This window comes from Emys orbicularis, chromosome 2 (genome assembly GCF_028017835.1).
Source record: "Emys orbicularis isolate rEmyOrb1 chromosome 2, rEmyOrb1.hap1, whole genome shotgun sequence".
Classification (NCBI taxonomy): Eukaryota; Metazoa; Chordata; order Testudines; family Emydidae; genus Emys; species Emys orbicularis.
The window spans coordinates 255577486-255604511 of record NC_088684.1 but is presented as its reverse complement, the minus strand read 5'-3'; the positions used below and the strand labels follow the sequence as shown (position 1 = coordinate 255604511).

The window sequence follows — 27026 nt, the reverse complement described above, 5'->3', positions numbered from 1 at the left end:
CTGTCACTCGGTGGGCCAAATTCAGAGTTATTGTGCAAGGTGTATGAGTGCAAGTCTTCATACCTAAGTCTAAATCTGAAGCGGCTCAGTTCTCCATACCGTTACATTAGTTTTAAGCAAGTGCAACTCCTCTGATAATCAATAGCATGACATCAGCATAAACTTAATATAATGGAGTGAAGATTGCTTTGAGGGACTCTGAAGAGTTTATCTTGATGGTTGTCTGCCAGGATGAAGTTGTTGCCCATTTTACTTTTTGGAGGGGGGAAGGGATGACCAAACATATGAATCTTGCACTGGATCCTAAAAGTGGAAAGAATTGCATTCATCCTGATCTCTCGTCGCCAGTAATCAAAGCCTAGAACCCTCTAGTGAGACTGCTCCATTTCCTAGATTTGTGAGCTTCACACTGGGGTCCATCAGCCACAGCTGCGGTAGTTGGTTATGCAGGGATAGGCGGTCACCAAGATCACTTTGTGCCAGCTAATTTAGGTACTCTGAGGATCATGGCATGTAGGTGAATGATTTAGAATTTTGCCTCCAATGTTTGTTTGCAAAATGCTTGTGAGAAGATCTTGAAATTCTTGAATTGTTGTTCTTCAGAATTGTTCATGAATTTCTTCCTTTGGTATGAATAGGACACATATCTCATTGTGGTTGTTTGATATTCAGACTTAGAAATGTGTTGTGTTGGCTAGTTACAGAAGTCAAGTGATACTGTGCTAAAAAAACTGGAGTGCTGTAATGTTTGTGGGAAAGTGAACACAAAATGAGCACAACTGATGTTAGTATTTATTTGAACTCCAAATTAATATTCATAGCAACATTTTCCTCCATTGTATGGTTAGCCCAATAGAATTTAAATAGAAATTGGAATTGGGTGAGGAGAACATGCAGAGCACCAGTGCTATTTTCTCTCACCTATTCTTTATCTTTTGGCAGTTGGCTGCAGCATAGTGGGCAGTTGCAGCTTCCACATAGCCTTCACATTGTAGCCAAATCAAGAACATAAGAACAGCCATACTGGGTCAGACCAATGGTCCATCTAGCCCAGTATCCTGTCTTCCGACAGTGGCCAATGCCAGGTGCTTCAGAGGGAATGAACAGAACAGGTAATCATCAAGTGATGAATTCCCTGTCACCCATTACCAGCTTCTGTAATCTAATCTAGGAACACAAAAAGTATGGATCACTATGCCCAAGTCTGCAAGACAAAGCAAGGAGTAAATATTTTTAGCTAGTTGGAGCCGCATTCTAGCTGATATAGTTTATTGGAGCATCCATAGGGCCGTGAGACACTACAGTACCTTAACTATTAGCAAGCAGATGCCCTCTCTTGTGGGCAACTAATTGCTAGTTCTACCAGATCCTCCAAGTACTTTCCTTTTTTGATTAGTATGCTCTCTATTTTATCCTAATACAGCTTGAGCCAGCTATTCTTCATCCAGAGTTCAAATTCCACCCCCACCCACTGAAACAGTAAAACAGCTGGGAGACAATATTGTTCATTCTTGAAGAAGGGAAGGGCCAGCATGGGGTGTTAGCCTGTTGATAGCACTGTAATACATGGGGTCTAACAATTTCCTCTAGTGGCTTTATATAGATCAGGAGTGGAAAACAGGACTTAGCCCTGTGCAATCCCACCGCAGATAGCTTTTAGGGAAGAGGAGCAGCTCCTCATTACAACTTTTTGGGCTCTGTCAGAGAAAAACAACTGTAGCCCACCTGACGTGACTCTGTCCATTCCATCAAAGTCTCATAGGCAAGTCAATAGTCCTGTACCTTTTGACTGACTGACCGGTGTCAAAATCTGCAGAGAGCTCAAGCAAACATTATCAAGGATGCTTTGCCTAAAGCCATAGAGCGAAAATCTGTCGGCACAATCAGCACCATCTCTGTACCAGAGAACAACTTGCTTTTTGTTCTCTTATGTTTTATACTGAATGCCAGGTTGCTCAATTTGGGGGGTGGGGGGGGAGGGGAAATCATCTTGGATGAGGAAAGCATATGAAGAATGGAAAATGCCAGCAATTTGACACTCGCATTGATTGCTGTTGCTTGTCAATCAAGAGAATTTACATGTCCAGCCACATTGATAGATCTGAGATGCAGAATCAATATTTACAGATATTTTTTATTCTAGACTTTGGCCAGAAATGCATATCTGAAGCTATCACATTTTCAAATAATGTATTCTGTGTAGCAAATTGCAATCCCAAGGGTTTGATATATTAAAATGACCCAGAGTTCATTTGAAATGTGTTAATAATAAAATAATGGCAATGTCATAATTATTTTAGAATGCATTCTTAAATATGTTATGTGAAATCCCACAGTCCTCCGTGCAACACCCATCATCTTCCTGACTGCTTAATGAGTGGTTGAGAGTTACAGTGCCTCCATCTTGTGGCAAACTTGAGGAATAGATCTTCCTTAGTGCTCTCCCAAAATGCAATCCAAAAATAGTATGATTATACAGATCTGCCGAAGTATAGGACCTGATCCCACAGCCCTTAGTAGGGCAAAACCCACTCTGACTTTTCTCAGATTCCATTTTGCAGTTGTCAGCTAGGGCTGTCCTTTCTCCATCCTACCCCTTCATTCTGCCTGGCTGACAGCAGAAAGAATTTGCCTTTCCTTATAGAGTCAGGGAGGCACTGTGCTTCTATAAAGTGATAGTTCATACTGTAAATGAATAATAGTATTTAGGTCTCCAGAATTCTAACTACTTATACATACCTGTCACAGCAGACACTCTCAATTACCATAATTCCATTGCACTATTAAATAATTTTTCTTAAAGCTAAAACATCAAAGCAGAAGTCTTCAGTTACCTTAGTTGACTACTAACATGGATACAGATTTAACGTGTGTGTGTGTGCGTGTGCATGCGTGTGTATTTGCGTGCACACCTCTCTCCGCTTTAAAATGCAATTGTTCAACTTGGGTGAGTGCCACATGACAACAGAAGCTTTGCACTCTCCCAGGAAGAGAGCCTTGTGATTGGTGCTGTACAGAAGACAACCAGTTCTTTTCTTCATTCTAATTCAGACAGACACTACAGTTCAGACTCTTAAATACTAGGTTATCGGTTGAAGGTCTAAGCTCAATGTGGGGCAGATACGTCACTTTTTATTTGGTTTTGACAGTTTTCTCTTTGAGGTTGTCAAGTATCAGGGGGTAGCCGTGTTAGTCTGTATCTACAAAAACAACAAGGAGTCTGGTGGCACCTTAAAGACTAACAGATTTATTTGGGCATAAGCTTTCATGGGTAAAAACCTCACATAAAACATATATATAATATACACATGTAGTGTGAGAAACATGGAAGAGCATGTGAGCAGTGTCTGGCCAGGAATATTTAAAAGCCAGGTGACAAGCAAATATGAGCAAGAGACTATAGCTTTATTTAGTTCTGAAATGAATAATCACAGATTTCCAGAACATATTTACCCTGTTTTCATAATTCTCTGTTCTGAGGTCCCACAGTGAAAACAACAGGGTACCTCAGCATGAAACTAGTTTGATATTAGATAGGGTTCAGGTTGCCTACAAGCTGCACATCTTTTCCCCAGTCTAAAGCCTCAATTCTGCCCTAAGCTTTTGGAGAATATATACTTGCCTCACTCTACCTTTTTGTCACCATCATGTGGTGGGACTCAATAGCACTGATACAAAGAGAAGACGGCTTCTCTAATAATTTATCTACATTATAGATTGAGTCCTGTGTATTCTGTTCCTTTCTTTTTTTTTAAGTAAACTTCCCTGAAATCCATCTATTTGTAATACAAATCCTTAGTGAATTTTGAACATTCTTTTATTAAATGTTAATATTTTCAAGAAGATTGTATGCCTCATGCTGAAGAATTTATTGCCTTTCTTCATAGGTTTAACAAAATATGTTATTTCTTTGCTTTTTCACCTAAGGTTCAATGCCACTTGCACATTTTAATTAAATAAAATAAATACCAATATTACCATTTCAAATATTATTTAATCTGACATTTTGAATATTAAATAATTTTCTCTTATTCAAGTTAGATCCTACCACGGGACATTAAAACATAACATACAATTTCTAGTTTTGATTTAATTCATTTTCAAATACTGAGTTTACATAAATTATATATAGGAGCCAATTTAGTTCCAGATCCTGAAGTGTGCTGAGAACCTACAATTTCCATGGAGGTCAGCTGAAGTTTTAGTATTTACCTCTGTGGGATCAGAAACATACCCTCAATATGAATTGCTACACTCCTATTTCCTTTTTACTTCCGACAAAGTTATCCATATATGTTTATACTTTACACTTTTGGATTTCAAGACCAGAGTAGACAGAAGTCTAGACTAGTGAAGAACTTAGGAGAAAAACAAATTATTTAGTCAAATTCACCTGGAAAGATAGTGCATTTGATACTATAAGGCACGGTTGGGTTCTCTTTCCTCTTCTAATTGTATCTGATTCTCATTGTTAAAGAATTCCTCATCCCAAGCTAGTCTATTATTTCTGGAACTTGTAGAAAGGTTAGTGAGTCTCCAGAGTTGTGATTACTTTTTCTAGTTGACATTTATTGATCTCATTACCTTCATGCTCATATTTCAAATTTTTTTTTCATTTTGTTACCATTTCAAAGATGACAGAAATGCTGCAATGCTCACTCTATTAGAACTGTATGTAATTAAAATTTGTACACAGTGGTTCATCAGAACTTCACTGTCAAAACCTCAGCATGTGTTGTTTACAAATTAGATTGTTATAATTAGAACCCAAAATTACTGCAAAAATAAAAACTGAATTTATATTGAACTAAGCATCTATTTTATTTTTGCTCTTCAGTACTGTGACACCCTTGGCCACAAAGCAAGTTGTCACTGTAATATACTTAGGATGAAATTCACCACTGTGCAGAAGCCAGCAGAAGTCCACTTAAGCCATCATTTGAGGTTGTAAATTGGAATTACAAGGGGAGCTGTTCTTCTTCTAGCCCTCTGCACAGAGGAGAATTTCACCCTCTGATCTCATCACTCATTTGTTTTCCTGTTTTCAATTATCACTGAAATTTTTACATCATTGCAAAATTCTATCTCCTCCCCTGTTCCACTCCAAGGCACAATGAAATTCTACAATTATCCTGGAATAAGGAAAGAAAGAGTAGCATTTCAACTGATTTAGATGGAATGTGGGATGTTAAAGCCCTTTACCTATTTTAGTAGACAAAACATGTCATAATACACGGAGAAAACAAATCTTAGTTTATTTGTCTTCCTTAGATAATAGATTAAGGTGTCAGAAGCTTAAAACTATTGTTTCATAGACAACTAATAATATAAGGATATTCATGTTCAATTAGTATCAGAATTATGAAGGATGCCAACTGACAAAACTGCTGTCAACCTAAAATTTCTCTGGTGTCTGATATCTTTCTTTGTAAAAGCTCTTTAAAGGTTGTCTGCTGATGAACTATCAAGGACAACTGATAAAATGCTGGCACCATGATACGTGCATAACTAACACGGTGGTCTTCTGATGGTGCATAATAAAATCTTCTATAGAAATATATGGATAATAGGGATGCTGTAGGCTGTGCAGTAGTCCATGTGGTGCCTGAGTAAATATCTAGTTAAGTGGATGTGAGTTTTGTTGATTAAATGTAGTCCCTAGTGGAAGTTTGCCAATATCACCCCCGTCCACCCCCCGCCCCAAAATGATAGTGTGATTGACAGTCATTGCAAAAGGGAAGCAAGGACTGGAATACCAAAGGTACTTTGATGGGGTTGTGGGGGGAGCATTCCAGAGGGGGGGAGAGAGAGCAGGAAATAAGGAGGCGTGGAGATTTATGGACATTTTAAGCCTTTTTCATAATAAAGAGCATTATATTTGGCTGTATATTGATTCCAGATTTTAAAATATCTCTGTCCCTTCCTGGCTGAGGGAGAGAAACATAAGCCAGATTTATTATTGGCTGTTTAGGAGAAAATTTAATGTAAAGTCTGCTATCGTGTTCACACGAAATAGTTGTTTGCTCATTTTCAGGCCTCTGGCCAGAGGCATTTGGTGAACTGCCATGTGAAGTGCCCACCCATAAAGAAGTGGATGGTCCACCTTCACTGACACATCTTGCTTCTTGTGGCTGGAATATATGTGAACTGTTGCCACAAGAGTGGCAGAAAAGTCATGTGCTTTGCATCTTCAGCATTCTTCCTCCACCAACTTCTCCACTCCTTTTCCTGAGTTGCGTTCTTGTGAACTTAATAAAAAGTGATGCACCTTCTTTACTGGCAAACATGACTCCTGAGTCCTTCATAAACATGTCTAGTTAACAGTCCCCTGAACCTCAGGCTGTAACCTTTTAAACTAACTTATGTGTGTGGGTGTCTTATGGCAGGGCAACACGGATGATGACTAAAATGTCAAGATAAAGTAAAACTCAGTGCCAGTCAATGGGGACAATATTGTGAATATTAGAGCAGTATCAATCCAAATAGATGAATATGTGCCATCTTGACCATGTAACATAAATATCAATGCAGATAATACCAGGGGAGGAGGAGATCGAGTGCCCTTACCTCTGGGAAAAATTCAAAGGAGGGAAGTCTTATCATTCCATTGTGTAGGCAGGATTTGCTGCGGAACAGTTAGGGAGTTCTGGCCCCAGAAAGGATCTGTTAGAGTAGGGGCGGGCAAACTACGGCCCGTGGGCCGGATCCGGCCTGCAGGACTGCCAGCCCTGTGGCACAGCGGGGCTAAGGCAGGCTCCCTACCTGCCCTGGCCCCGCGCCACTCCCGGAAGAGGCTGGCACCACATCCCTGTGGCCCCTGGGGGTGAGGGAGGGGGGCAGAGGGCTCTGTGCACTGCCCTCAGTTGCAGGTACCGCCCCCCGCAGCTCCCATTGGCTGGGAATGGGGAACCGTGGCCAATGGGAGCTTCAGGGGTGGTACTGCAGGCGAAGGCAGCACGTGGTGGAGCTGCCTGCCCCACCCCACCCCCAGGAGCCACTGCGGAACATGCTGGCCACTTCCGGGAGCAGCGTGGGGCCAGGGCAAGCAGGGAGCCTGCCTTAGCCCCACTGCACGCCTCTGCCACCCCGGAGCACTCGAGGTAAGAGGCACTGGGCTGGAACCTGCACCCCAAGCCCCTGCCCTGAGCCCCCTCCCACACTCCACATCCCCTGCTCTGAGCCCCCAATCCCCTTCCCTGAGCCCTCTCCTCCACCCCAAGTACCCCCTGATTATAGTTATTCTTGGTGCACTCCTTAAAATTGTGTGTGGGGGGTCAATGCACAACATGGATGCATTGGTCATCTTCTTCAACACTTAGCTGGTTGGCCGTAGCGATTGTTCACCATTTGGTCCATTCCTCTGAGGCTGCAAGGGCTTGATGGGCTGAGAGTCCAATGTCAGAGAAGACTTGATGCACCTATGTAATAGGGCATCTGCCTCTGGACTGCCCCCACCCCTCGGTTGGTAGAATTTTATCCCAGATGTTACCAGCTACCCATAAAATGGTTTTCGCTGGAACATCTTGTGCCATGCTTGCAACATGTCTGAAAAGTGTAAGAAGCCATCTGTGGACAATAGCTCCAGTAGTCTGTAGACTGGAGTGACCATAAACATCTACCCTACAAATGAAATTATTAACTTTATGCCCAATTTACGACATTGGCATTTTGTGTGGAAAGCCTCCAGCTTTGCCCAGTCTGAGCAGCGTAGTGTCTATGTTTCACAACTATCCAACAGTATGGAGAGGATACAGCTTGAATAGATCCTGAACTTGATTGTCGTGCCAAGATGATGTTGACTCCATATTGGTTGTAAACGACCCATGCAAATGCTGCAATGCCAATCCGGTGGAGAACCTCCATGTGAGAGTTGGAGGAACTGGTGAGTAGAGAACCCAAATAGGAAAAGCTGGAGAATGCTTTGACAGTTTCGTTATTCAAAGAGATTGGCGTCATGGGTGGACCTGATCCTAGATGGGTGCAGCTTTCTCTTTGACCACAAAATATGTAGGCCAACCTTAGCCGACTCCTCCTCCATTAGCTGGAGTATCTTGCAAAACCTGTCAGGGCTCTGTACTAGAAAGAACAATGTTATCAGCATAGTCATGGTCTGAGAGCAAGAAATCACTGATTTTAATGCCTATGGACCTGATGGAATGCTACCTTATGAAATCCATTGTCCAACAAAAGAGTGCAGGAGTCAAGACGCAGCCCTGCCTAAAACCAGATTTAAAAGGTGTGCTGGTCACTCAAGTTAATATAACCTGATTTTAATTTAACCCTTTGACAGAGTCTTCCTGGGATAAGGAGGAGATGTCACCTCCCCTGTACTTCCAGTTTTCTTTCTCTGCATAATATGGGAGAGCTAAGAGTAACAGCTTAGACAACATTTCCTTCAGTTTACATCTAAACTTTAATATCATTTTGATAGAGTTGTTTTGCATTTAACATTCAGTTCTAGTTCCCCATTCATATGGACAAGAATAAAATAAAGCCCCTTGATGCAGTTTTTCGATATCCAGCCCATCAGCACATACATAGTTTGCTAATACAAGGAGACTGAACAGAGTAAAGACCATCACAGAGAAATCAAAATTTGAGTTACCTCTCTTAAAGATGTCTGTCTAATGAAATTTTCTTTGTGGAATTTACTATTAGGCAAATGTAATATAAAGAGATATATTGAAATGCAGAGCATGTTCGTTCTTCATAAAGAGATTGATGTATTAAATATTTATGCAAACATATTAAATTGGCAAGTGTATGAAAACATTACTACATCTTCATCACTTTCACATCTCATCTTTATAAAAAGAACCTCTTTGCTATAAAGATAGAACCGAATTGTAACATTAGAATCATTCTCTACAATTTTCACACCAGTGGCTACATATTATTCTTTCTCTATCTTTTCCTAATTCAGCTAAACAACACAACTAACAGTGATGAGAAATCAATGAATACTACTACTTAATGGAAAAAAGAAAGGATCTTTATATCAGTGGACAATATTACCCACTGGAAATATTGGGCTTTTGCTAATGCTGGTGTGGGGTCCTTAGCTGAACTGCTCACTGGTGTGAAAGGGATTTATTCAGCATTCTTCTGAAAATAATAGATGATTAACTGTTCAGTACTGAGCTGGTTAAGAAATGACCAATTTGAGTGGCTATATAATATTTAACACTTTCCATGTTAAAAAGTTATTTAAGTAACTAGTCTTCACAGTAGTCTTGTGAGTAAAGTAAGTACCATCTCACTTTTCTTTTTTTATCAATAATGGGGAAACTGATGCAGAGTAGCTGCCCAAAGCCACAGAAAAGATTCCACGTCACCGCAGAGTTAGAGCTTAAGTGTGTGAATTACATTCTCAGTCAGCTACATAAACTACTACACCTGACCCCTCTCAAAGTCAGTGGGAGTTTGGGGCTCATGAGGAATGAGCCTATCACTCTCCTGCTTTAGTACAACCATCATACAGACTGTGGCATTTTACCAACTATGGGATGAATTGCAAGCTGTAATATATACATTGATTAGTCAGCACTTGTGGATTTCCAAAAGCTCCACCCACGGTAAAGTGATGTCAGTTTCTACAGTAACCAAAAGACTTCTGGGGGCATATCCCAGTGGGGCATTCTTTGCACTGCTTTAAACTGAGCTACTCTTTCACTTCTTTCCCAGGGAATTATGGGAGGACTTGTCTATCCTTTCTGGGCACTAGAAGGAAATTTGGGAAGGCACTGGAGGAATAGTGGGACTTGAGTGGAACTAGCCTGCATCCCCACTGCAGAGAGATCATGTTAGCTGCTGATGAGTTGTGCTCACTTGGGATTTAGCCTATAGCCCCTAAGGGGCCAGCTAACTTGAGTTAAAAGTGTGCGGATAGAATCCGAGATGGGAACAACACTTGAGTTAACTTTTCCGTGAAGATAAACATTTATGTAGGTAGCTAACTTCAGACATAAGTTTGAAAATTTTGGTCTAAACCTTTCTGTCTTAGCTTTTCCTTATTCAGACAAAACTGACTTCAATGAGAATTTTGCTTGAATAAGGATTTCAGGATCTGATTCTGTAAAATGGAGATAATAATAATACCTCTCAAGAGACTGTAAGGATTAATTAATGTTTATAAAGCAATGTCAAGGTAATAAATGCTAAGTGCACTTATTAATAATACCAACCTTGTGTAAATTGAGTGGACAGATGAGCTGGAGAACATTTCATTATTCCAATTAACATTACAGACAGATGACCTGATTCTCTGCTTCCTTGCATCTTGAGAAGTCACTTACACATCTGCAAAGGGAGCATAGAGTGGGTGCAAAATGTTACCAAAGCAGAATAGTGGCATTTTACACCGACTTACACAGATGGAAGTGACAACACGTGGTCTAAGTCAGTGAAGAATTAGGCCCAGACAGTATAAAGTATCTTGCATATAATTGAGAATCATAATTCTGGATTACCTGTGATTAATGAAAGGAAGACACAGTACCTCCAGAGCCTTGATGTACTGTTTAGAGACTGACAATCTCTAGTTGTTCCATATAACAACTATTAATCTCATTTCCTCATGATTGTATCCACCAAGTTGTTCATAAAATAGATCCAGTTAGTAATATTTATTATTCCCCTGATCTTGCAAGTTGGAATGAGCCTAAAATGACTTTTAGTTATCAAAATACAGCAGGGTCACTTGAGCCCTTCCCAGGTGGACAAAACATATTCCTTGCACACAACCTCGGTGAATGAACTGGCAAAGCTTTGTGAGGCTTGAGGAGGAAAATATTCTCCCTGTCCTACCAGGCCATGAAGCTACTGCACATCCACTGCTACATGTTCAAGGCTGTAGCTCCCTAAGCAGGTGGTATGGGTTAACCAATCCAGCTGTGTAGTTGCCACTCACCAAACCCTCTGCCTTCTAGAGTGGAAAGAGTACAGGTCTCCGGTGTGCAGATGGTGTGAACTGCTCTGCATCCTCTCTTTAACTTCACAGTGGAATTGCACCACTCCCACACTTTATTGGATTGAAGGAATTTGGCCTTCTGTGTGGGTCTTTCAGATGGGCCCTTAAATTGCTTTCATGATCTGGAAAATGAGAATTGTATCATGGAGAATCAATGACTCACAAAGCAAATTTACTCAGTTCACAGCTGAGAAAGATGTTTTTCTAACTGCCAGACCTGCAAACTCAGCCTTGCAGTCAAGCTCCAGGCCAAAATTCTACTTGAAGTTACATCTTTGCAACACTATTGTTTGAAATAGGGTTGCAAAGAAATACATTAGGGAAGAATTACCTCTGAAATTGGAATGTGGTTAACAATTCTGTTAATCTGGTGTATAAATCATAGAAAGAAAGAATAATTTCTGGCTCACTCTCACAGCTCTGTTAGCTATGGAGTGCTAACAGGAGAAAAATAGTAAAAACATATTTTTGTCACTAGCATAAAAGGATGTGATTCTGAGTTAACACAGAAATCAGCCTTTTGGGTAAGAGGCTACCATTTGCACATATCACTTTCCATAGTAGAACCACACTTAAAAAACAGTGGCTCAATCCTGCTTCCATTAAAGCCAATGATAGTTTTGACATTGATTTCAGCTGCAGTTCAACTTGGTCCCAAGGTCTGGTTTGTTTTGTAAAAATATTAATGGGCTTAAGCCACTTTTCCCAATATAAAAATTAATGGGCCCAAATGTAGCATTTTCACTTGTGTGCTTGACCGTATTTCTCCCCCCCCCCCGCCCCCCCCAGTAACTGACAGTATGCTGACTAGTTGTCACTCTTCACCCCAGGATACTTGAATTTCAATAATTCTCTATGCCTACAGTTTTAAAATCACGTAGGGGATCCTTTAGGATAAGAAACACTACGTAAATGTACAATATTATTGTTTCTGTATAGTTAATTTTTATGTTCTAAAAGTTGCCTTTTAAGACTCATTTTTTAAGGCTCAGACAGCCCTATTTTGTTCTCTCTCTAGGTGTGTGTGTGTATGTATGTATATATCTATATATTCAAATCTATTGTTAGATATGTGAAATGTTTTCAAGTATGTTCAATCAAGATTATATAGTACATGAATACTTTATTAACACTATTTAATTGAGACAGTCAAAGCAGGACAGTTGAACTGTCATAGCCATTTGATCTTCTAAGTTTTGACATCCTTATTACAGAATTTGTCTTGTGCAAAAGAAATATATACCTTCAGAATCCTAAGCTAGAACGTGCCAGGTTTACTACTTTAATTCACTATATTTGGAAATATAGAGGATCTTATTGGGTTTGTAAAGGAAGAATTCCTAAGCAGTTTCTACTTATACTGGATATTTAAAATATAGACACTATTCTGGAAACAAATATGCAGTTTACAGGTAATTACTAACACTACCTGTTTTTTTTTTTTAATGAATTAGCTGAATTACAGTTCATCTGCAGAGACAATGCTTATCTATTGATGAAATAAAGCTGAGTTTGCATAGCAAGCTAAGAGATTTATGGTGAGTGTACCTTGCAAAGAAGAAAGTGACAACCTGTTTTAGCTGCCTAATGTAGGAAACATTTCATGCTTATAATACTATGTAAATTATTTAAGTTACACCACCCACCTAAACTCGTGAGGTTTTGGTGGGAGAGGGCGGGGGAAGATCATGACAAGGGAGAGACAGAAGTTGGGGAGATTTCCATGCAGAGTTTTGCTCAACTGTGAGACACGTGCAGCTTTAGCCTCTCTCATCATTGTCCCCTGTAAATCTGTGCTTCTTGTCAACAGTGGAGGCATTGGCAGGAATCTCTTCCATTCTCGTAGCTGGCTGCTGGGAGACGATCATTCATCCCACCCCGGTACAGCCAGACCGGAGGAGAAAGCCTAATTTCGGCTGCGGGGGCCCGGGCTACTACACCAGGTGGCTGCAGACAGGAATTTCCCTCCGTCTCAAGCAGCCCGAGTCTAACGCCACCCCCAAAGCAGCCTGACTCCCGGCTGGTTTGCTTTCCAGGGAAGGGCCCAATTGCACTTCAGCGCCACTCATCGGGTAGGAATGGCTGGGAGACCATCGTGTCCCCCTTTAATACTGTACCGCTGCGGGGGGGTTGAGGAGCTCAGTCCTAGCCAGCTGGGGAGCAGTGGCGGCTGTCTTCAGCCTGGGGGGGAGGAGTGAGAGGGGGCGGGGAGACAGGCAGGGAGGGAGAGGCTGAGAGGACAGTACCGGTCCTGAGCAGAGGAGCCGGGGCAAGGTGCTGGGCCGAGGATGGTGCCGGCGCTCAGGGGCTCCTCGCAGGCTGACCCCGTTACGCAGGGGCCAGCCGCGGCCGTGCTGCCCCCGCCTGTGTGCGCCTCTCCCGCCGCTGTCCCTGCTGCTCCGAGCCCGCCCGGCAGCACAGCGGCGAGGGGCAGCTCCCACCTGCTGCCTCGCTCGCGGGCCGGCTGAGGGGCTCTCCCGGCGCCGGCGCCGCCCCCGCGCTAAGGCGCTGGCCGCAGCGGCGGCCGCACGTGAAGGACTTTGGTGCCCAGGACTCGGAGCCAGCCCGGTGCAGGCAGCGCCCCGCCGGGCGGCGGGACCGGCCATGGGGACCGGCTGCCGCGGAGAACCCCCCGCCTGGCTTGCGCCTGCCGGTGCCCGCGGCTGGGGGGTTCGGGGCTAGCGAGGTGCCGCCCCCGGCCTGGAAGTTGCGCCCTGCCCTGGTTCCTGGCGGAGCTGCCGGAGCCCCGCGGAACAGCATGCGGACTGGCCGCTTCCCGGCTCCCCTCGCTGCGCTCGGGCTGTCGCTGCTGCCCTCGGCGCATCCTGCTGCTGGCAGCTGTAAGGCGGACGCTGGGGGAGAGGGAGACGCGTCGCGGGGGGAGAGATCGCCGCCGCTGTTCCTCCCGCCGCTTCACGCTGGCGGTGTCCCCAGCGGGGGTAGCATTTGCTGCTGCTGCTGCTGCTGAGGAGGGGCCAGCCCGCGTTTCCCCCCCACAAGCAGCGCACGGCGGGGCTGAGCCCCTGCCCCGTCCTCAGCCCGCCAGGACCCGCATGGCGTGCTACCTGGTCATCAGCTCCAGGCATCTCAGCAACGGGCACTACCGTGGCATTAAAGGAGTCTTCAGGGGACCGCTCTGCAAGAAAGGCGCTCACTCCCCGGTAACTGGCATTGCTCATTCCCTTACACTCAGGTAGCCACACCAAGGGCTGAGGGTGGGGGACACCAGGATCGTGTATCAACACATAGGCGCGCACGGGGGGGGTGTCTATGTACTGCTCTGCCTAGGCACGAGCGAGAGTCGGTCATCTGGGTGTTTTACAGAGATTTGCTGGTTCTGTCACTCTGCCTCTGTGTGCCACTTGGAAAAGTTTCTCCCGAGACAGTTATTTGTGATGAGATTAAGGGGTTTTGCAGTGGCTCTGTTGCTTTGATAGAGGGGAAAAAAGATTTCCCCCTTAACGCTTTGTAGCCTGGTGACACAAACTGAAAGATGTTGTGTTATTTTTGTGGATGGCTGATGAGTTGCAGCAGCTTCTTGTTTTACAGAAAAGTTAGCCGGTGAGATGAGGTGCTGTAACGTTTGCCTGATCAGCTTCAAGTGTAATGGTTTAGTAGATTCTGCAATGTGTAGACACGGAGAGGAATGCTCAACCTTTTATTTGTTTTCCTGTCTGTTAAAACTGAACTTGTATGTCACATCTATTTGACTTTGGGGTAAAAGCACTACCTATCAAGACCAATCCTGGAAGATGATATAGAATTTATCAAGATTTGGGAAAGGTTGCTAAAAAATATAGACTGTCAAGATGTTTAAACAAAACATTTCTGGGTTGCTAAAAGGCATTTTATACCACTTAGTATCTGCCGTGGTAGGTTATCTTAAAGATAAAGAATTCACGGGACTGCAGGTTTGGTACCAGTTCCCCTTCATTAAGAGGGCTGTAGAAATAAGGTAGAGAATCATGTCAAGAGAAGGTACTGTAGGTCTGATTCCGGTTGTTGCTTGTTAGTTATAAGAATGACTAGAATGCATAGTATCTTTGTATGCTTAAATCTGAATAATTATGGTGACATCATTATTTTTAAGTTGTTCAGTGATTTAAATGTAATTTGTTCCATTCACAAACCTATTAAAACTGAAGGTGTAAACTACATATGGATACTGAAGCTCAGAGAATATAAACAGAGCTTATCATTACAGTACACTGCTAGTGTACAATAAGTGGAATCCTGTCCCCACTGATGTCCCGACAAAACTCTCATTGACTTAAATAGGGCCAGATTTCCCCCATTGATGTGTATCAGTCTGTACTTTAGAAAATGCAGTTGTAATTAAAGTCCCTGCTTCCTATTTATTTCATAATTCAAAAACAATTCAATAGAGTCATCTGAATAATAATTCCAAATATAACTGAAATCTACACAGTGTAAGAGGGCAGGGTGCTGAGACCTCACATGTGGGGCTTTTACTTCCATTGCTTTATTTTTATCACACAGTATAGTAAAACTGCTGGGATGGTATTCACCATAGTCTAATACTTTTTGAACTGTTTCAGGATTTCTGACCTAAGTGCCTGATCCAAACCCCTTTGAAGTCAGTGAAAGTCTTTGGATTAGGCCTTAAATATTTATAAAAAGGTGTGTATATATATATTTTCCTTATACAGTAAGCTTGATTCTATTCTCACGTACACAAGTTCACACCAGTATGAGTCTATTGATTTCATTGGAGCTTCTCCTGGCTTACATCACTGCTAGTAATAGCAGAATCAAGCTCACAGTATTTCATGTAAAACTCTGTAACAGAAGGTCTTGTAAAAATCCTCAGTAACAATTTTAGCTCTGCTTATAACTGCATGTACAAATGAATTGTCTCTGTGTGCATGAAATATGCATATTTGTATGTGCCATGCAACAGAGAAATAGAAAACACATATGGATTTTTTTCTCCTACTTTTCAATTCTAGATTATCTAATATCCATAGTAAATGTGTCTCCCAAACTACTTTGATAGAATTCTAATATATAGGCTCAATTCTGCATTTCTTGCATATATGCATTCCTGGCACAAGGTGTTAGAACTCTATGAATAGATTATTTGTGGTGTATTTAAAATGATATTTCTGTCCAAGTTATAAAGAGAGGTAAAAAGTGGTGAATACCCTTTCCACCCACTCCCCCCAAAGGATCCAATATTCTCTAAGTGGGAGATATAGAAAATGTTTACAGTTAAACTTTAGTAGAACTTTCCTTGTATTCAATTTATCAGAGCTCAAATTGGAAAAAAGTAATTGGAAATATGTACCCTAAAATTCTAGTTGGAATATACTATTTCCCTCTGTGTTTTCAACTTGTTTCCCTTTCGTTCAGCCTACAACCCTACACAGTGGGTTATGTAGCTGAATAATGTAGCTGAAGTCGACGTACTGAGATCTACTCGCAGTGTCTTCACTGCGGTGAGTTGACTGCAGCCACTCCCCCGTTGACTCTACCTGCGCCTCTCGTGGCGGTGGAGTACAGGAGTCGATGGGAGAGCGCTTGGGGGTCGATTTATCGTGTCTAGATTAGATGCGATAAATTGACCCCCGTTGGATTGATCGCTGCCCGCCGATCCGGCGGGTAGTATAGACATACTCTTAGTTGCACTGACTTTAGTCCTGGTCTAGTTCAAGAAATTTACAAGTTTTATTGGGCTGTAATCACACCAAACCAATCAAATCTATATCTATATATTAATGTGGTATTCCTTAAAGCAAAAAGGAAAAGAAAATGCTGTTATAAAGAAATGCGGTGGAGAAATCAAGCACTCAGATGTCAGAAAATTCAAAAGTTAAGTTTTTTTTAGGAAGTAGTAATTTTTTGATTTTTCTATTCTTGCTCTCAGTGCTACCTGTAAATAATAATGTACCATTACTTTTTATTAACGTACACCATAAAGTGTATAGGATGTGTAACACTGCTGAGTTACTGTTGGGAGTAACCTTAAGTCTTGAATTTCTGTACTTCTGAGTGCTTAATTTCTGAATCTGAATGTTGCATTAACACTATTTTTTTTACACTTAATCTGAGAATCTCTGTTTTAAGTATCAGAGGGATAGCCATGTTAGTCTGGATCTGTAAAAAGCGACAGAGTCCTGTGGCACCTTATAGACTAACAGACGTATTGGAGCATAAGCTTTCGTGGGTGAATACCATGCATCCAACGAAATGGGTATTCACCCACGAAAGTTTATGCTCCAAAACGTCTGTTAGTCTATAAGGTGCCACAGGACTCTTTATCTGTTTTAAGTGGAAACACTGAACCAAACTTTAACCACAGAGTAATAACCAGTACCTACATAATTACATCTGTGGTCACTCAAGGCCAAGACTGGCTCACTTTTTACCCACATAAAACTCCAATTTACTCCAGTGTGATTATTCATAAGTAAAATTACTCATGTCTTTTAAGTATTTGGAGGATTGAAACCTTCCTGGAATGGTGATAAAAGACCATGGAATTTTTTTAGACAAACATGTTAGAAGTTACTAGTTGCTAAACTAGGTACTACTTCAGTATCATATTTAGGAAGCAGTGGTACTGTAGATTTACCTATGGGTGGCTACATAACTATAACACTCCAAACTTCATCCTTATTGATCATCAACTCTATCTAGATTGAAATTGTATAAAACTCAGATGTGAACAGAAAAAAGCATCTGCATATATTATAACATTACTGATGCAAACCTTTACATACCAAGGGTTAGTGACTTATCAAACACATTTTAGTGCTTAGAAATATTATCCAATATTAGTTATGATTTAAAGTTTCAGAAGGGAAGTTTTGAGCATGAGACATTTATGTCTTCTGTATTATACTGTACTTGTGATTTTATTTAATAACTCCAAATTTAACTTTGAAAGATATAGGTTTATGTCTTGCGGTAATTTTTTATGGCAATAGTCTTGAATATTCAATATTTATAATTTTTACCGTTAAGCAATCCTAGGTTGATAAAGTACAGGCTATCTCATGCATGAGTCTACATAGTCTTTAATGTATAATGTGTACCTTTCTATATTTAAAGAGTTTTGTATTAACAGACCATGAAATGTCAGTAGGCTTAAGGCTATGCTTTCAGAAATGAGAACAGTAGTGAATATTTTAAATACCTTTATCAAATTTCATGGCTATGTGAACAAGGGTTTCTCAGACTGGATTCTTTCATAGTATTTATTTAGTGTATTTTGCTATTGTTCAGTAAGCAAATCCAGCCCTCCTCCATGTCTGAAGAAGGTCCTTTGGCATAATGAGCGTGGCAATATGTGGGAGACTACTAGTAGGTGTGCATTCTGTCATTCTGTCTGTGTAGAGGAAGGTGATATGGCATTTATTCAGGGGAGGGGCAGTGGCATAGGATCTGTACTATAATGGTTTGTCTGCCCCCCACCATCCCTCACTCTTAGGTGAAAGGGGCTATGTAAGGACCTTCAAATATGGAAGTAAAAGAGGGGGATATGGAAGTACTGGTGAGGATTTTAGCAGAAGTGGAGTGGACTCAGTAGCACACATCAGTAGCATGCTGGATTTGGGGGGAGGGATAGCTCAGTGGTTTGAGCATTGGCCTGCTAAATCCAGGGTTGTGAGTTCAGTCCTTGTGGGGGCCACTTAGGGATCTGGGGCAAAAATCAGTACTTGGTCCTGCTAGTGAAGGCAGGGGGCTGGACTTGATGACCTTTCAAGGTCCCTTCTAGTTCTATGTGATAGGTATATCTCAAATTATTATTAAAAAAAAAAATTTTTTTTATTATCATGGAGTTGTATATGGTCAGTGTTCTAGAGGCAGTACAAGTATATTAATGGACACACAGAATGTGGGAAATCCACAGAATTTCAGGTTCAAGTATGATGCCAAGGTGATGGAAAAGAATGGGTGGTCTGAACAGAGGAGAGAAATATCTTGTCCAAGAGCAGCACTTCTGTCTTTAAGATATTTAGTCTTTTTGACCTTAGCTGGAATAACTTAGGTTTTGAGCCTTTCATGTGTAGGTGGTAGGAAATTTTCTAATAAAACTTCTCTTAGCTAAATGCAATGAGATCCAAACACAAAATCAAGCATTTACAAGGGATTTGTGACACTCTCTGGAGGATTTTTATGGTCTTGAATGGATTACATTGATCCATGCACTGTACGTAGTTCTTCATCTGTGACAGATATACTGTGATACTGATCTGCAGCCAACCCTCTCAGAAAGTCATCCTGTCAGATCTCACAGGCTTAGCAAGGTTGGAGCTGGTAAGTACTTGGATCTGAAACTTCCAAGGAGAACTCAGGCTTCTTGAGGAAGTGGTGCTGGTGATTCAGCTGGTTCTCTTGCCTCTGAATCAGTTCTCAGCCAAAGCTGTTAGTATGCACTATGCTGCTTGAAGGTTTTCAGATACATACTTCAGTTTATATCTCAAAGTTTATATTACTTAGGGTTATTAAAAAATTCCTTGGTATTTTTGCAAAAACAGAGTTAAATCCAATGTCCTAGCCAAATTTCAACTTCTTCAATAAATTTCCCTGCAGCTTCAATTGAATACAGTATTTTTCACCTCCTTTCCCCATACTGTTTTGTAGTAAGGGTTAAAGGGCTGGTTTATTACATTTCAACAGTGGCTTCATTTCACCAATATGCAAAGTGAATTCTCAGTTCTAAAAGGCTAAATTTTCAAAAATGCGTGTCTCATTCTGTTAGCAGAGGCTAGAGTCGGCATATGCACTGTTGTTCCAATAATTAAAAAAATAAAAATAATTCAAACATACCTTAGAAATGATATAAGGTGGCCACAGGCACAAAAGCAGGTGCAATAAGGACTCTACAACTGACTCCTCTCCCTGTCCCTCTGTGTAGCAAGTAGCAACAGTGGGAGTTTTAAAAAACATCTCAGGAAGTAGGAGATGATGTAAGGATTGTGGAATTATGGACACCAAGTACAAAGCAGCAGGGTCGGGTCAGGTCACAGGAAGCTCTCAATTTTCCCTTACTGTGGAGCTGCTATCTACTTTGGACCTGAATAAAGAAAGTTCCTTTTCATGGTCACCATGAAGGAGGGACCTGCACCAAGCACAACTATGGGGCACACTAAGAAAGCAAGTTAAGGGCCAGGCAGTTGTCCAACACACAGTATATGAAATTCGAAATAGATGGTGGCTGCTGGAAAGGAGGGATCCCCCTGAGAGATGCAAGTGTGAGTAGTAGCTGGCAGGCCACGTAGCCAGTATATCTCTCAGCATAAACACATCATCCCACAATGTTCTGTCCCCTTAGCAGTTCTGACAGCAGTGAAAATGGGTCTGCTGTTTGCTCTGCCATAGAAACCTTTGGGGACATACTATTGGCACAGAAATATAAAATAAAACTTTTGGTTAAAAAACATTCCATAAAAAGGAACAAACAATGAACCAACAGCTGCAACAAATAAACTGACTTGTAGAGTTTCTTCTTCAGCTTCTGTGAAAAGGCAGGATAAATGGAATCAAAGTTACAAAATAATCAAAAAGCAACAAAACAGGGAGGTAAAAACAGAAAAGAAAAAAACATAAAATGGTACTTACATTCCTCTGTGACAAAAGTCTCTGAGAGCTATCTCAGGAGCAGTAGACTATGGCCACCTGCCAGGAAACTCTCCTCCCCCTCTAGAATGAAAGCATACAGCACACTTGCAAAACTATGCACCTTTGTAGGCATGGTGCAATAACTAGGTAAAAATACTCCCACATACATCTAGGTATTTCTAAACTTGTCACTTCAGACATTTTACACACCAGAGGTTTTCCTGCGTCTCCTGCTGACTTGTGCTGTATTTCCTACAAATTCTAACACTTCTACCCCTTTTGGGAGCATAAACAGTCATGCAGCCCAGTCACTGAACTTAACAGGTGAAATGATTTCCTGCTTTTTCAATTCTTCTTGCTGCCCTTCTATGAGTTCCTGCAAAGCATAAGGAACAGGACAGGCCTTTAGAAATGTATAAATGCACGTTTAGCCACATGCAGCTTTGCTGTTATACCTTTTATTAACCCTGTATATGTGTTATATACAGCTTCATAGTTTGTTTTTAATTCTGTCACTGGATTCAACACATTGTGCATGGCATTACAGTCCAATTTAACCTTTTTCAGCCAATGTCTGCTATCAGCAAAGGGCCATTTCCTTCATCCACAATTAATGGTAATGATAAGCAGGTGCATTTATGTTTTGACATGCTCTCCTGCCATCCTAATACTTTTATTGTTCCCTGATTATTGTTTTGTAAAATTAGATCAGCTTCTCTCTTATTTTGCATCAATAAATGTTTGTTTCTTCAGAAATCACAGGTATTGTTACCCTTGTATTCACTTCTTCTCACACTTTCAATTCATGTATATTTACACTCAACCCAGCATTTCAGTTCAGTTTATTCTGCGTTACATACAGTTTTGAGAAATGATATAGAATGAAGAGGCACAGTTTCTGAAGTAGGCCATTCCTCAAGTAGCTAGGTTGGTGGTTCACTCTGGTAAGCATTAATTACTTCTTCTCACCACATTCCTTTCTGAACTGTTGTGGTGCATTTCAGGCCTGGGCAGCATGCTGTCCCTTCTTACCATAGCTCCTACACTATAGCTTGTTGAAGAAACAGTGCTCTGTTTCTCCAGCAACAGAAACACAGACACATCCATTTTGCTTATCTGGGATGTGGTGAACTATATAGTCATCTTTGTCCATGGACTAGACTTTGCTCCCTTCATGTGGAAAACTGACAGAGGTGCTTTCTCAAAGTGTAGAGAATTTTTCCATGTGCCCTTGAAGACTAAAGCAAGTGAGTAACTTTACTTATATGAGTAGTCTCATTTCAGGATAAGATCCTTTGTATGAACAGTGCTCAGTAGCCTCTCTCTAATTCAGGTTTCCTTATCCCAAGAACAAATGATTTGTAAGGGCTTCTTGTAAAAAGTTATCAAAATGACAAAAAAAAAGGGGGGCGGGGGGATTTTTAAGACTGGCTAGAATGCAGAGATATTTTCTCTTTTCATTTAGTTTATTTGATAGAATTTATCTCTTTCAGCTAGAAGATTTGTGTTTGGCACATAATGCTTGTTAACCACCTTTAAGTCCTTATGCTCCATCTCACCTAGTTCTTGTGGGTAACATACTTTGAGAACTGGAAATGTCACTTTTCTCACCAGTGTTAGGATATCTGGTGAGGAGGCAGGAGAAGAGAGGTAGAGCTGTTAGGATTTTTTTCCCTATGGAAAATTGTGTCTTTTTGGTGAAAAATCAAAAACTGGAAAATTTCAATTCTGAAATGCAACTGCCTCATGGGAGTTTCAGTTCAGTTGCCTTATTCTCCCACTCTCCTATTTAAGATCTGGTTCCTACTTGAACTTCATCTCCCATGATGCCCACATTCTCCCCTCCTTGTGAGGGGAGATGGTGCATCATGGGAATCACAATTACACCACAAACTCTGATCCTTCTTTGACAGCTCATGATCTAGGACGGGGTGGGCAAACTGCGGGCCGGATCCGGGCCATGAGCCGTTTTAAACCGGCCCGCGAGCTCCCGCTGGGGAGCAGGATTGGGCCTCGCTTCGGCACTCCAGCCAGGCCGCAGGGTTGGGGTCTGCACCATGCGGCTCCCGGAAGCCCCGGCATGGCCCTGCTCCAGCTCCTTCGTGCTCCAATGGCCCCCTCCGGCGCTTCAATGGGAGCTGCAGCGTGGGGCAGCGTGCAGAGCCGCATGGCCACGCGTCTGCATAGGAGCCAGAGAAGGGACATGCCACTGCTTCCAGGAGTCGGTTGAGGTAAGTGCCGATCAGAGCCTGCATCCCTGAGTCTCTTCCCAGGCCCCAACCCCCTGCCCCATCCCTGATCCCCCTCCCGCTCTCCAAACCCCTTGATCCCAGCCCAGAGCACCCTCCTGCATCCCAAACCTCTCATCCCCAGCCCCACCCCAGAGGTGCTTGGACCCCCAGACAGAACCTGCACCCCTTCCCGCACCCCAACCCCAATTTTGTGAGCATTCATGGCCCGCCATACAATTTCTATTCCCCAATGTGGCCCTCGGGCCAAAAAGTTTGCCCACCCCTGATCTAGGACATCACCGCAAAACAATATTGCGTTCCTAAGTCATCTATGGTTTACATAAAGAGTCAAAATCTGCCCTCAAAAGTGTGAAGGCATTGCCAAAGACCACTAGATGTACATAGGTGAGCCTGCGGAAAACTGGAACCCTCAACCTCAAGTGTAGCATCATTAAGAGTCTGATTCACCAACTCCAGGATATAAGTAATCCCCATGAGGAAGAACAATAATGCCCCAAATATGTATGCATGCAAAAGTCCATCCATGCAAATGTTCCTGAATAGCAAATAAATACAGTAACTGCGCGCTTAACATTGTAGTTATGTTCCTTAAAATGCTACTTTAAGCTAAACTATGTTAAGTGAATCCAATTTCTCCATAAGAATTAATGTAAATGGGGGGGGGGGATTAGGGTCCAGGGAAATTTTTTCCGCCAGACAAAAGACATTATATACATATACAGTGTAAGTCTTAAATAATTTTAAACAATGTAATACTGTACTTACCAATGATGATTATGAAGCTTGGTTGAGGTAGGGGCATAGCGGGGTTAGGGCACGGGGGTTGCCCGGTTCCACCCGCCCGGCGGTCCTGCCGGGAGCAGGGTCGGGGCCTTGCCCGCTCCCTGGCAGGAGCACCAGGCAGGCGGGCAGAGCAAGCCAAACAACCTTATAAAGGAACTTTGCGCGACTTTAAACGAGTATGTTCTCTAGTAGATCATCAACCTAATAATGAAATAATGTTAACCTGGACGACTTTAAGTGAAGAGTTACTGTAGGGACTTTAATATGATTGACCCAAACAGGTTTTTGAAATTCAAATGAACATCTATGAACACTGTTTTTGCAGTATTCCACCAGCTCTATTGTTCACTCATATGTTTTAAAAAATGTTTCAGAAGTTAGCAGTATTAAAAACACTTGGTTTATGATTATATTCTGCATGGATTATATCAGACAGTCACTGTAATATTAATCTAGACATTCAGGGCTCACTCCTGCATTTGTATGTTTTATGTGGGTACTCATCACTGCTTATCTTGTGAAATCAACTACTGCACATGAGTAACAAGAATTTGTCATGACATGTATGTCTGCCTACCTGAGAGTGTTGTTTAGTGCTCTATATATACTGCTGTGCATCCAATAGCAAGATAACCATTACTATTTTAGTAATAAAAGGGCAGCTTTTGGGTTTTCTGTTATGCTAGATTAAATTTATGCGCATACTATATGAGATGTAAACATTATCATCAAAGTTTTTTTTTTTTTTTTTTTTTGTCCCAGTTTCATAGTTATGCATAATGATAATTGGCAAGTTGGCTTAAGTATGGAAATAGAATTATTGCCAAGAAGATTGCATGCAGCTCTGAAACAATGCATACATTAATCAACTCAAGTTGCTATCAATTTTTCAATTGATGTTTTTCCCACAATACCCTCTAAAACAGTTTTAGTACATTTGTGTCAACTGAAATGTTCTATCTATATTCTGCTCAGACTGAACTGGAGAGGAGTATTTGATGTTGGTGAGAAAATTCTCAGTTGTAATCGGCAATAAATCTGCAGCATGCATTTCCAGCTTAGATTGTATCATGTAAGGAAGTCTTGTGAAACTAGATTACAAAGTATAAGAAACAGAACTTCCTTACATATTATCTTTGATAGCAGAACATTTTTACAGAAGGGGTTTTGCTTTAAAAATGAAATAAATTTCTAAATTCATATTTATAACCTAGATAAAGACAGTGATCTCACTGGGTACTGAAAATTCGAGCCCATGCAATTATCTCCCAGTGAATATACATGCCAGGAGTATGCATCTTCTTCATCATTCTGATAATTATGCCGTTTCACGTATTTTTCAATGACATTTTCAGTGGAAATTTGTGGTGTTGATTTTTGTAATCATGATTTGCATGTGTTTTAAAAGTTAACAATACAGATCATTGGTCTGTACTTATCACCAGTTCCTCGGGACTTTAGGAGCTGTTTAGAAGTGCAATGATGTGAGCTGTGAAAAGCTCTGAACGCTGATATTTTTTGTGGAGGCGTTCCAGCAGGGAGAGATTGTCTCTTAAATTAGCTCCTTAGGTTTCCTCACTCGCAGCCTATTGCCTTTAACTATGTCGTTCTAAACTCTCTACTAGATAAAATCTGTGCAAAATCTGGTTTTCATGGGAGGGAGCTCACGGATTAGGGCAGGGGTTCTCAAACTTCATTGCACCGCGACCCCCTTCTGACAACAAAAATTATTACATGACCCCAGGAGGGGGGACCGAAGTCTGAGTCCACCTGATCCTTGCCCACTGAGGGGAGAAGTTCTTTGGTCCCAGGAAGCCCCAATCGTGGCCAAAGACTCCACTTCAAGGCGGTCAGGTGACTCCATTGCTGTGGGAGAGTAGCTGGCCACTTTCTCTTTTACTGTCTTTCACTCATCTGGCTAGATGCTTCCCTCAGGGACATTAGGTAGGAGAGGCATTGCGTTCCTCCAAATGTGACTCTGAAAATTGAACTGCAATGTAGGGCAGTGTGGTGGTGGGGGCAGAGTCTGAGGAGTGGGCAAGGCTTTGGGAGCCCTGGAGCAGCTCTGTGGGCCCTACCCAGGGAGTAACTTCTCCTCTCCAGCCTGGCTGGGTCCCACACTTGCTGGGCAGCAGCATCAGGAGTTGGCCTAGAGATATTAAGAACTATTTTTCTGATAATTTTATTTTTCTTTTATAAAAAAAAAAAAAAAGAAGTCCAGTCATGTAGGTTCACTGTTCAATACACACATACAGTGGATTAGCATCGGGGGTAGCCATGTTAGTCTGTATCCACAAAAACAACGAGGAGTCCGGTGGCACCTTAAAGACTAACAGATTTATTTGGGCATAAGCTTTTGTGGGTTAAAACCCCCACTTCTTCAGATGCATGGAGTGAAAATTACAGATGCAGGCATTATTATGCTGACTCATGAAGAGAAGCGAGTTACCTTACAAGTGGAGAACCAGGGCCAATTCAATCAGGGTGGATATAGTCCACTCCCAATAATTGATGAGGAGGTGTCAATACCAGGAGATGGAAAATTGCTTTGTAGTGAGCCAGCCACTCCCAGTCCCTATTCAAGCCAAAAATAATGGTGTTAAATTTGCAAATAAATTTTAGTTCTGCAGTTTCTCTTTGAAGTCTGTTTTTGAAGTTTTTTTGTTCAAGTATGGCTACTTTTAAATCTGTTACAGAATGTCTAGGGAGATTGAAGTGTTCTCCTACTGGCTTTTGTATGTTACCATTCCTGACGTCTGATTTGTGTCCATTTATTCTTTTACATAGAGACTGTCCGGTTTGGCCAATGTGCATGGCAGAGGGGCATTGCTGGCACATGATGGCATATATCACATTAGTAGATGTGCAGGTGAATGAGTCCCTGATGGTGTGGCTGATGTGATTGGGTCCTCTATGGTGTCGCTAGAGTAGATATGGGGACAGAGTAGGCCACGAGGTTTGTTACAGGAATTGGTTCCTGGGTTAGTGTTTCTGTGGTGTGGTGTGTAGTTGCTGGTGAGTATTTGCTTCAGGTTGGGGGGCTGTCTGTAAGCGAGGACTGGCTTGCCTCCCAAGGTCTGTGAGAGTGAGGGATCGTTTTCCATGATAGGTTGTAGATCGTTGATGATGTGCTGGAGAGGTTTTAGCTGGGGGCTGTATGTGATGGCCAGTGGTGTTTTGTTATTTTCCTTGTTGGGCCTGTCCTGTAGTAGGTGACTTTGGCATAAGCGTCTCGCTCTGTCAGTCTGTTTCCTCACTTCCCCAGGTGAGTATTCTAGTTTTAAAAATGCTTGATAAAGATCTTGTAGGTGTTTGTCTCTGTCTGAGGGATTGGAGCAAATTTGGTTGTATCTTAGGGCTTGGCTGTAGACAATGGATCGTGTGATGTGTCCTGGATGGAAGCTAGAGGCATGTAGGTAAGTATAGCGGTCAGT

The 27026-nt window shown here is 41.9% G+C and overlaps 1 protein-coding gene across 1 annotated transcript in view; it reads left to right on the top strand.

Annotated features, from left to right (window-relative positions):
* The first annotated feature begins 14022 nt into the window (after positions 1-14022).
* ZNF804B (zinc finger protein 804B) overlaps positions 14023-27026 on the top strand; it is a 378654-nt gene continuing 365650 nt past the window's right edge. The window contains exon 1 of the mRNA XM_065398463.1: positions 14023-14130. Coding sequence (XP_065254535.1) covers positions 14023-14130 — 108 coding nt within the window. The remainder of the gene's footprint in view (positions 14131-27026) is intronic.